The 12,500-nt window shown below is 52.7% G+C and overlaps 1 protein-coding gene across 1 annotated transcript; it reads right to left on the reverse strand.

Annotated features, from left to right (window-relative positions):
• Positions 1-153: 153 nt before the first annotated feature.
• LOC133394965 (uncharacterized) lies at positions 154-4,142 on the reverse strand (the record flags this gene model as incomplete). Its single annotated transcript, XM_061663248.1, has 3 exons — positions 154-2,006; positions 2,178-3,456; positions 3,828-4,142. Coding segments are annotated over 3 exons (3,447 nt in total), but the record flags the coding sequence as incomplete, so codon positions are not given.
• Positions 4,143-12,500: the final 8,358 nt, after the last annotated feature.

The following is a 12,500-nucleotide window of genomic DNA, read 5'->3' on the forward strand; positions in this document are numbered from 1 at the left end:
ACCCTGCGGAACAGCTCCTAGCACTCCGGCCCGACGCCTTTCCCGGTATTGGAGCTGCATAAAGTTACGCCGCAGTCGCCGCATCTCCATCGTGCGTGGGGAGGGAGGCAATCCCCGGCTGCGCGGGGGGATTGGCGGCTCTGGAGGGCTGACCTCCTCCTCCTCGACCTCCCCTGTCGGCTCCACTACGTCGTCGGCCGCGTCGTCATTGGCCGCTGCGCGTGCCAAGATAGCCGGGACGACCTCGTCCACGCCGAGCCGCTCCTGCCGACGCCGCTGCCGCATCCGCCGGGCGCTGCGGTTGCGCACCTCTCGGCGTCGCATCAGCCGTCTCCGCTCTGCCTCCGCCATGTCCTCGGGCGGGCTGGATGCAGGAACTGGCTGAGCAGCCTCGGCGGCTGCCAAGTTTTGCTGCTCCTCCCGCCAGTCCTCCTGCAGAACGGAGAGGATCTGCCGAGCCGCTTGCTGGATGCGGTCCCACCACTCCGCACTCTCCAACAGGCGGCTGCCGAGGTTGTCCTCGTCGACGCCGTGCAGCAACTCCGCGCGAACATCCGCGAAGCGGGGACACTGGAACAGTACGTGGGCCACCGACTCGACCGACCCTGCGCACCTGGGACAGTCCGGGGATGGAGCGAACCCGAACACGTGCAGGAACTCGTGGACGAAGGCATGTCCACTGAGAACCTGCGAGAGGTAGAAATCTACCTCTCCGTGTTTCCGCCCCGTCCACAGGCGCACGTCTGGCACTTGTCGGTGGGCCCAACGTAAGTAGCGGCTGGTGTTATTCGCCGCCTCGTCGTCCCACTGTTGCTGCCACAGCTGCAGCGATGACTCCTTTTCCTCCTGGCGAATCGCCTCTCGACTGCTGTCCGGGCTTAACTGCAGTCGGTTGTAGCAGCGGGCGTCTTCCTTCACCAGGAGGTGGTATGGCAGTTCTCCGGCTAAAACCACCGCTACCTCGCAGCTCGTGGAGTGGAAGGCGCTCGTGATGCCCTGGGCCAGGGGGCGCTGCACGCGATCCAATATCCGCCTGCACCACTGTAGGTCCGAGGCTTCCGCCCAGACGGGTGCGCCATAGCGGATAATGGACGCGGCCACTGCGGCGAGCAGCTTCCGCTTGCTCACTTGGGGGCCGCTGTGGTTGCGCATGACGACACGCAATGCTCGCACCACACGGAGGGCCTTGTCCGCGACCATCTCGACGTGTGGGCGCCACGACAGGTGGTCGTGTAGCATGACCCCCAAGTAGCGGATCGACCGCTTCGAGCGCACTTCCACTCCACAGATGTTCACAGGGATGTTTTTGTATCCGCTTCGCTTGCTCGACACCATCAGCAGCTCCGTCTTCTCCGGCGCCAGGGAGAGTTTGTGCCGCACCATCCAGCTGTTGACCGCTGCCACCGCTTCCTCCGCAATCGCTGCTGCGTGTTCAGGAGTTGTCCCCGCTGCCAGGATCGCAAGATCATCGGCGAATCCCACGATGGAGGCGCCCTCAGGGAGCTCTACGGCTAGCACACCGTCGTACATTATGTTCCACAGTGTGGGGCCCAATATGGACCCCTGTGGAACACCTGCCGATACTCGGCGGGTAACCGGCCCGTCCGCCGTGTCGTACGTAAGCTCCCTGTCGGCGAAGTAGTCCTGCAGTATGCGGCACAACTGCACGGGGACTCCCTTCGCCTGGAGCGCCTCGGCGATGCTCTGCCAGCTAGCCGTGTTGAACGCGTTACGGACGTCCAGGGCCACAACCATGAGGCAGCGCCGGTCACGGTTGTTTGTCCTTCCAAAGGACTTCGCCCTTCGTCCCGCGTCCACGACCTGCTGGATGGCCTGCAGAGTCGATCGCCCTCGCCGGAATCCGAACTGCTGCTCAGACAGTTGCGGACTCTCTGGATCCTCGATGTATTCGTTGAGCCGGTTCAACAGCAGCCGCTCCAAAGCCTTGCCCGTATTATCGAGCAAGCAAATCGGGCGGAAGGACGACGGCTCGCCCGGTGATTTGCCTGGCTTTGGCAGGAGCACCAGTCACTGCTTTTTCCACGGCTGCGGAAAGCAGGACGTGTCCAGGCACTCCTGAAACACCCGGCGGAAGGGCTCCGGTTGCTGCCTGAGAGCAACCGTAAGGGCGGCGTTCGGTACTCCATCAAGCCCAGGAGCCTTCCGCGGGTGCATACTGGCTGCTATATTCTCCAGCTCGGTCAGGCCGATCGATCGGAGCGGCGCCATGTTGCCAACTCGGAGATCGGGCCACTCTACCGGCGGATGAACCGGGAACAAGGCGTCGACAATTCGCCGCAGTTCTGCTGGATCGCGTTCCGGGGCTGAGCGGGCCGCCTGGAACCAGTGGAAGACCTTCCGGAAAAAGTTTCCGGTTTCATCCTCCCTGATCGACAGCAAGAACCGGTCGAACGCCTCGTTCTTGCTCACACGAATAGCCTTCCGAAGGCTCTCCCTGGCAGCTGCGAGTTCCGTTTGGAGCTGTTCGTTGGGCGGAATGGTCCTCATCGCCATTTGCTCCTTTCTGGAGAGTTCTTCGATCATCGTCTGGATCGCCGGAGTCCACCAGTAAGCTGGCCGACCTGTGTGGTCCTGCGCTGGGAAGACCCGCGACATCGTCTCGTCGCAGACGCTGGTCAGCGACTCGACCAAGCTTTCGACGCTGTTAGCTTGACGGGCGAACCCAGTCATGGCCAGCGCTTTCCCGAAAAGCTGGGAGTCAAACTGACTGGTCTTCCAGCGCGTACCGGCATTGCTTACGCGGGCCGGGCGCTGTCCACGCCGTGCTGCCCGATCCCTCGATGATGGTGGACTCACGCCAACCTCGTACCGGACGTAACGGTGATCACTGAGCGTTACCACGTCGGGAACGCGCCAGCCTCGGGTGCTGTCCTCGCGCGGGTCGAGACGGCTGATCACACTACTGGCGAACGTAACGTCCGGTCGGCTGGGCGGAAACCGAGTTGTGTCCGCTCGGTTCCCCTTGAACGTTGGCAGACAGTCTGCCTTGTTCAGTAGCACCAGCCCGAGGTTGTCCGCCAACTGGAGAAGCTCCAAGCCCTTCGGGCAAGTCCTGCTGCTTCCCCAGTCCAGGTGCATGGCGTTGAAATCGCCGGCCAGGAGAACCCGGCTGCACCCGCGGACGATCAGGTCGATCTTTTCCATAATGCTCCGGAACTCTGGGACTCCTGTCTGCGGCGACACATAGCAGCTCACCACAGCGATTCCACCGACGTCGGCCGCAACCACACCGAGGGTCTGACGGTGCCTGATACGCTGTATCGGCAGCCGGTTGCCGTTGACGACGATGGCAACCGTCTTACTCTCGTCCGTTACCCAATTGCCGTTATTGCGCGGTACGCAATAGGGCTCGGACAAGAGCAGAACGTCAAGACCCTCGGTGGTCAACACATGCAACGCCAGGTCCTGGGCGTTCTCGCAATGGTTGGCGTTGAACTGCAGGACGTTCAACATTGTGGTTGCGGGCCTGGGCACATGGGGGCGGCGATGCGATGTGGGCCGCCACAAACGATGCACTTCGGATCGCAGGTGCATGATGCCGCGCGATGATCCGTGGCTCCGCAGCGCAGGCATAGGCCGGAACGATCCACGCCGGCGCAGTCTGCAGTGGTGTGTCCACGCTCCAAGCAGCGGAAACAGCGAACCGCGCTTCGCTGCTGTTTTGGCGCGCTGCGCACCAGGCACGCCGAGTATCCAACAAGGATACGTTTGTCCGCCAGAAGGTCAGCGTCCCTCCGTGGAAGTCGGACACGGGCACGCTGCGTCCCATCACGACGCTCCCACAAGGACGTGGTTGCTGCAACTACTGTGCGTTCCAGCGCCCGCTGCAGACCGCGTTCCACATCCTCTTTTGTGGCCAACATGTCGATGCCGGTAATCATCACCTCGGCCATCTCCGTGATGATCCGGCCAGTGGCCAAATCACCGACCTCCTCCTGGATGCGCTGCAGCAGCACAGCGGCGTCTGCATCCTGTTTAAGCGAGAGACGAAGGAAGTCGCGTGACGTGCGGTAGCCCTGCTTGACTCCCTTGTTCTCGTCGGCCAGTCGCGGATTTAGCCGTATCTTCTCAAACAGCGCCTTGTACGAGCATCCCTCGGCCGGCTCAAAGATGAGCTGGTCCTGCCGAGGGCGTGCTGGACGCTGGCGCTCCTGGCGCAACTGCTCACTGCGCTGCGCCTGTACAGCAGTTGGCCGCTGCTGGTGTTGTTGCTGCTGCTGTTGTTGCTGCCGACGCTGTTGCTGCTGCTGCGTGCCGGCGACCGCCTGTCGCTGTGGTTGCCGCTGCTGCTGCTGTTGTTGTTGCTGCTGCTGGTGTTCCTGCTGCTGCTGCTGCTGGGGGGGCTGGCGGGGTTTCCCCTTAGCCATGCCACGATATTTGCGGCGGACGACCTCAGCGAAGCTGGGCTGCTCCACTTGCCGAATGCCTTCTCCTGTTGGCGCCTGGGGGGCCGGGAGCGTTACCGCCGCTGTCCCTGACGGACCGGGTTGTGCTTGCGGCTGTTGCCCGCGTTGCCAGCAGAGCTCCGCAAGCTCCACTTCTTGTGGTGCCCTTCCGTCAATTCCTTTAAGTTTCAACTTTGCAACCATACTTCCCCCGGAACCCGATTTTGGTTTCCCGGAAGCTACTGAGAGCACCGAAGGTAGGTAGCGTCTCCCAATTGCTAATTGGCATCGTTTACGGTTAGAACTAGGGCGGTATCTAATCGCCTTCGATCCTCTAACTTTCGTTCTTGATTAATGAAAGCATCCTTGGCAAACGCTTTCGCTTCTGTGGGTCCTACGACGGTCTACGAATTTCACCTCTCGCGCCGTAATACCAATGCCCCCGACTACTTCTGTTAATCATTACCTCTTGGTCTATTACAAACCAACGAAACCACTCAGACCGAGGTCATGTTCCATTATTCCATGCAAAATTATTCTCGGCCAACGCCGGCCCCGGAGGACCGGACGCTTTGAACTAGCCTGCTTTGAGCACTCTAATTTGTTCAAGGTAAACGAGAGTTCCCGGGCACCATGAAGCTGGGTCGAACAAGACCTTGACCGACGAGGTCGCGGCGACAAGTCCTGACCCGTCACGGAGTAGAACGCCCAGGTACACCATTGTGAGTCGCAGCCGCGAGCGCGTACACGGACGGTCCCAACCGAGAGGCCGGGCGCCCGCGACGGACGCGAGTCTGGACGGGGTATCAACTTCGAACGTTTTAACCGCAACAACTTTAATATACGCTAGTGGAGCTGGAATTACCGCGGCTGCTGGCACCAGACTTGCCCTCCACTTGATCCTTGCAAAAGGATTTATGCTCAACTCATTCCAATTATGGACCATCGTTAGAGAGGTCCATATTGTTATTTCTCGTCACTACCTCCCCGTGCCGGGATTGGGTAATTTACGCGCCTGCTGCCTTCCTTGGATGTGGTAGCCATTTCTCAGGCTCCCTCTCCGGAATCGAACCCTGATTCCCCGTTACCCGTCGCAACCATGGTAGTCCTCTACACTACCATCAATAGTTGATAGGGCAGACATTTGAAAGATCTGTCGTCAGTCGCAAGCGACCGTACGATCGGCATCCTTATCCAGATTTCAACTCAAAGCGCCCGGAGGCGATTGGTTTAACTAATAAGTGCACCAGTTCCGCCGACCCGGAGGCCAACAGTCCCGGCATAATGCATGTATTAGCTCTGGCTTTTCCACAGTTATCCAAGTAACTGTTTGGATGAGGATCTTGTAAATTATAGCTGTTATACTGAGCCTTATGCGGTTTCACTTTCTAGGAAGCTTGTACTTAGACATGCATGGCTTAACCTTTGAGACGAGCGTATATCACTGGTAGGATCAACCAGAATTCGAGTCAATTGCTTGAACACGAACTACACTCTTGATCACGCGAGGCGCAAGTCCCCCGTGACCACCGAGATTTGTTCTGTGACGCCAGAGCGTCCGTTGGCGCCACTCGATAGACTGCACAAGCAGGCAACGTCGGATGCATTGCACACGGCTAGCGGATCTCTCTGCACTGCGTCGGGTGTCCCAACGTATGTCTGGAGACATTGCTATGCCGGTACGGCACTCTGCGCACTCTTTCTTGTCCTCTTCGAGTGACGGGCCTCTAAGCGGGGTTGTATGCCGGTACGACACATCGACTGGTACATTGCACGCACTAACGATCTCTCTGCACTGCATGGAACTCATGCGTAACCACCGTGACGGGAGACTTTGCTAGTACGCACGATACTCTGCGCATGTGTACATGCTTTACAACCCAGCCAACTTGAGCACCTAGGGGAAGTTGTGATGCCATCTGAACACCCACCGACTGATGCATTGAACGGCTAAAGTTGACCTTCAATCCGAACTGGCACTCTGCGGCGTGGAGGCAGTTGCGCGACCACTCCTATCCCAAACCAACAAAGCAAGGTGTATCCTACGTGCTCGGTACAAGCACACCACGACGGGACACATTGAACGGTTCAGCGATCTCTCTGCACTAGTGGAAGAACTCCAACGTGATACGGGAGACTTTGCTACAGCGGCTTCTCTGCACTTCTGGGCTACCACCTTGTGACGGGAGACATTGCTAGCGGTCACTCTGCACTAGTGATGGTACACCACCGTGATACGGGAGACATTGCTAACGGCCACTCTGCACAGGTGCCAATACCACCTTGTGACGGGAAACATTGCTAGGCACCGATCGGCATCTCTGCGCGATTACTTGACGCACACCCAACTAAGTCAACTGTTGGACTTTTTCGTAATCACGGCGGGACACATTGAACGAGCTCTAACGGATCTCTGCACGCATGGAACATGGTGGCGGGAATCATTGCTAGAACCGAACGGCGCCTCTGCGCGATGTACAAACAAGCTCAACAGGAACCTCGTATCGGCAGCCGAGCCGGAGCCCGAACAACTTGGATTTTCACCTCTAATTTATATCAACTCACCACTCCCCGAGGGATCCGCAGAATTGCTTCTGGGTCCCGTATCGTTATTTGCGATTCGTGTTTGCATTACACTACATTGAACTATTCCAACTTGTTTATCCGCATGGCGAACATTTGCTGCATTGAACATTTAAGTTCCACTTCGCTCTCCCCTACGTGGGTCTGAGCTTCGCTCTCAGGGAAAAAATATGCCACATTTGGTAGGGAAACCCGGTTTCATCACGCTATGTGCCCTGCACCACCGGCTTAGCGTGAATCCTTCGAGTTTCCCTAAGAAGTTCGATTGGTCTTGCAGAGTTTAAAGACAACGAAGCTTAGTTTCAAGCAATGATTTAATATACGCGTATTAAAAACCCTTAGCTGTTACAACTTTTATGCTTGAAACCATCGCAACGAAGTCTTTGGGTCCGTAGACCCGTGATGTACTGCTCCAGGAAACGTTTTGAAAGGGTGGAAACTCAAAATCATAGGTTAAGATCATCGGCAGAACCCACCAGACACCACTTTTGCTTCATAAGTTCGGCCTATAGTCATATGACGATTTTCATCGGGGAGGGGACGTATGACCCAAACGGGGGCTTATATGACCCACGGACACTGCAAACCATGCTCCTACGACTAAATAGAGGTTAAAACTACGATTTGGTGAAATCTTCATTTTTGACCTCGAAGCAAGGTACCTTCCCTATAGTAGGCAATGAGTAAATGATCATAATCCCAGGAGGGCAAAAAATGGGAACCCGAGAGGAAAGCGCTGTTGGCGCGCCTAAGCTAGTGGCCCGTAGAGTAAAAAGGGTACCCCCAACAAAGTTGTCGTTTGACGTTCTGGTTGCACTTTTTATCATCTGTTTTGAATTTAAACATTAAAACTTGGACTGCTGTGAAAATTCTTTTATTTTGACCGATCGCGTCGAGTGCTAAAGATGGACTGCCCTTTTATTTCATACGCTCATGATAGCAAACTTCTGTGGTTTGTCGCTTAACCTATGAAATTCTAAGAAAGGCCGATCGGCCACCAAAAGCGCGCACGTGCCTTAGCGCAGACAATTGTCCTTTGTTTTTACAAAGCAAATACAGAGTTCTCGGTATTATTTTCGCTTCGCTCACACCATCTGGCGCCCCTAGTTCCTAGCATCGTATTCTTTTGCTTCGACATCATCTAAAATCAGTTTTCTACACGTTTTGAGGGGTTTTAGCAAAAAAAAAATTTTCGATTACTTGAGCTCTCTGGCCCGTTCGGTGCACATTTTTGAAAAAAGCTAGGGAGCTGCCCCTAGGTTCGGGGTGTCACAAAATGTTGAAAAGTGGTCGAAAAACCACTATCCAGAATCGGATGTAGAATCGTTAGACGAATTTAAAATTGTTCTACGACACCCATCTGCGACGTTTAGTATTCGAGATATATAACACTTTGTAGGTCTGACCGAGCAATTTTTGTTCCGCGCACTTTGTGCACCGTACACGTTGATGTTTGTATGAAAAAGTACCCTACCTAGGGACGCGTAGAGCAAATTTGTACCCCCGGGCATGTTGTCGATTGACATTCTGGTTGCACTTTTCATCATCTAGGGTGCGTTCCTGACACGTTTTGAGGGGTTTTAGCAAAAAAAAAAATTTTCGACTACTCGAGCTCTCTGGCCCGTTCGGTGCACATTTTTGAAAAAAGCTAGGGAGCTGCCCCTAGGTTCGGGGTGTCACAAAATGTTGAAAAGTGGTCGAAAAACCACTATCCAGAATCGGATGTAGAATCATTAGACGAACTTAAAATTGTTCTACGACACCCATCTGCGACGTTTAGTATTCGAGTTATGGCCCGTCCTAGGTCTGACCGAGCAATTTTTGTTCCGCGCACTTTGTGCACCGTACACTTTGATGTTTGTATGAAAAAGTACCCTACCTAGGGACGCGTAGAGCAAATTTGTACCCCCGGGCATGTTGTCGATTGACATTCTGGTTGCACTTTTCATCATCTAGGGTGCGTTCCTGACACGTTTTGAGGGGTTTTAGCAAAAAAAAAATTTTCGACTACTCGAGCTCTCTGGCCCGTTCGGTGCACATTTTTGAAAAAAGCTAGGGAGCTGCCCCTAGGTTCGGGGTGTCACAAAATGTTGAAAAGTGGTCGAAAAACCACTATCCAGAATCGGATGTAGAATCGTTAGACGAACTTAAAATTGTTCTACGACACCCATCTGCGACGTTTAGTATTCGAGTTATGGCCCGTCCTAGGTCTGACCGAGCAATTTTTGTTCCGCGCACTTTGTGCACCGTACACTTTGATGTTTGTATGAAAAAGTACCCTACCTAGGGACGCGTAGAGCAAATTTGTACCCCCGGGCATGTTGTCGATTGACATTCTGGTTGCACTTTTCATCATCTAGGGTGCGTTCCTGACACGTTTTGAGGGGTTTTAGCAAAAAAAAAAATTTTCGACTACTCGAGCTCTCTGGCCCGTTCGGTGCACATTTTTGAAAAAAGCTAGGGAGCTGCCCCTAGGTTCGGGGTGTCACAAAATGTTGAAAAGTGGTCGAAAAACCACTATCCAGAATCGGATGTAGAATCATTAGACGAACTTAAAATTGTTCTACGACACCCATCTGCGACGTTTAGTATTCGAGTTATGGCCCGTCCTAGGTCTGACCGAGCAATTTTTGTTCCGCGCACTTTGTGCACCGTACACGTTGATGTTTGTATGAAAAAGTACCCTACCTAGGGACGCGTATAGCAAATTTGTACCCCCGGGCATGTTGTCGATTGACATTCTGGTTGCACTTTTCATCATCTAGGGTGCGTTCCTGACACGTTTTGAGGGGTTTTAGCAAAAAAAAAAATTTTCGACTACTCGAGCTCTCTGGCCCGTTCGGTGCACATTTTTGAAAAAAGCTAGGGAGCTGCCCCTAGGTTCGGGGTGTCACAAAATGTTGAAAAGTGGTCGAAAAACCACTATCCAGAATCGGATGTAGAATCATTAGACGAACTTAAAATTGTTCTACGACACCCATCTGCGACGTTTAGTATTCGAGTTATGGCCCGTCCTAGGTCTGACCGAGCAATTTTTGTTCCGCGCACTTTGTGCACCGTACACGTTGATGTTTGTATGAAAAAGTACCCTACCTAGGGACGCGTATAGCAAATTTGTACCCCCGGGCATGTTGTCGATTGACATTCTGGTTGCACTTTTCATCATCTAGGGTGCGTTCCTGACACGTTTTGAGGGGTTTTAGCAAAAAAAAAAATTTTCGACTACTCGAGCTCTCTGGCCCGTTCGGTGCACATTTTTGAAAAAAGCTAGGGAGCTGCCCCTAGGTTCGGGGTGTCACAAAATGTTGAAAAGTGGTCGAAAAACCACTATCCAGAATCGGATGTAGAATCATTAGACGAACTTAAAATTGTTCTACGACACCCATCTGCGACGTTTAGTATTCGAGTTATGGCCCGTCCTAGGTCTGACCGAGCAATTTTTGTTCCGCGCACTTTGTGCACCGTACACTTTGATGTTTGTATGAAAAAGTACCCTACCTCGGGACGCGTAGAGCAAATTTGTACCCCCGGGCATGTTGTCGATTGACATTCTGGTTGCACTTTTCATCATCTAGGGTGCGTTCCTGACACGTTTTGAGGGGTTTTAGCAAAAAAAAAATTTTCGACTACTCGAGCTCTCTGGCCCGTTCGGTGCACATTTTTGAAAAAAGCTAGGGAGCTGCCCCTAGGTTCGGGGTGTCACAAAATGTTGAAAAGTGGTCGAAAAACCACTATCCAGAATCGGATGTAGAATCATTAGACGAATTTAAAATTGTTCTACGACACCCATCTGCGACGTTTAGTATTCGAGATATAGCACTTTGTAGGTCTGACCGAGCAATTTTTGTTCCGCGCACTTTGTGTTCATGGATGTCGATAAAGGTACAAGTTGCCGGTCGGGATAGCCGTGCACCAAAACTGTGTACCGATCAGGGAAAGTACAAGACGAAGGGTGCATCTCGAGCGTACGCGTTCATAGATGTCCATGTTGGTACACTTGCACCAAAATTGTGTACCAATCAGGGAAAGTACAACATGGAGGGCGCAGCCCGGGCGTACCCGATCATGGATGTCCATGTTGATACAATCTACGTGTACGTACCTAGTTTTTGTATCAAAAGTTGCATTAAAGTGCTTGTATGCTTAAAATGCTTATCTCAACCGGTCACCTTTTGGCCTGTCCTTTTATAACAGAAACCTAGAAAGATACTCGATATTTTTGTGTTTTTCCATTCGCCCGGGACGACGAAATGAGCTATGTGCACATCGTGCAGAAAACTGTCTTCGCCACGCATGTTTTTGTCTATCCACTCATATAATCACCCACATTTGTGTTCAACACGGACGGCGCAGCCCGAGCGAACGCGTTAATGTTTATGTTTGTACACACTGCTTGTACGATTCTAGGATTTGGTAATTGCGTCACAGTGCCCGACCGTCGCGGACACCATTCTTGGACAGAAGTCCTAGTACGTAGAGTACTTTCCCTAGGTATGTGCTCGTTCGTGACTATCGTTGCGTGCTTACGGACACGCTTGGGTATGTTTACCATACAAGGTTTACTAGGGAAACCTGGGAAGGACGCTTGCCCTCCCGTCGCGGACACCATTCTTGGAAAGAAGTCCTAGTACGTAGCGTTCCTTATTTTACTTGATCAGTTTGTAATGCATTCGCTTTGTTCAATCGACTTCTGCTACTGCTCACTAAGGGGTGTTCGTTTGCGATGTGTACGATAAGCAACTGTCTATCCTAACCAGCAGTTAATCAACACTTTTCACCCAAGTCATAGGAACATAGAGTACTTTTCCTAATCGGTACACAATTTTGGTGCACCTCTAACCTGGCCGGCACTTTATCGTTACGTTTTGTGCATAACCTAGGGACGTGGTGTAAGTTTCATGATTTTTATGTTTGATTCGGTTTATTATGATTGAAAACTACGCTACGTCCCAGAAATTTGAACTCGACTACTTCCTCCATGTGGCGCCAAAAGCTACTGGGCAACGCCTAGCTAATGCCCCATTTGTACTTCAATTTGCATAATCAATTTTGAAAAATACGCTAAGTCCCAGAAATCTGAACTCGAATACTTTTGCCACGTGGCGCAAAAAAGCTACTGAGAAACGCCTAGCCTTTTACCCATTTATAATTTAGTTTTCGTTATTAGTTTTGAACAATACGCAAAGTTCCAAGAATCTGAACTCGAATACTTTTTACATGTGCCGCCAAAAGCTACTGAGCAACGCCTAGGTTGATACATTTTTGGTACATGGAGTGTATGCATGCAGGATTACTGCCGTGCTGGACCGAAAAATCGAACTTGCTACTAGAACGTAAAGTAATTCCCCTAGATAGGTGCTTTTGCATACCTCTGATCGACCACCATGCAACACGCGTAGCGACACGCGTAGCTAGGCTTGCCCAACCAAATTTCCTACTATAGCACCAAATTGCACACTTTCAGGGGTATAATTTGGTACCGTGTACCGTGCATGGTACAAGTATCAGCAG

The sequence above is a fragment of the Anopheles gambiae genome (genome assembly GCF_943734735.2).
Source record: "Anopheles gambiae chromosome X unlocalized genomic scaffold, idAnoGambNW_F1_1 X_unloc_89, whole genome shotgun sequence".
NCBI lineage: Eukaryota > Metazoa > Arthropoda > Insecta > Diptera > Culicidae > Anopheles > Anopheles gambiae.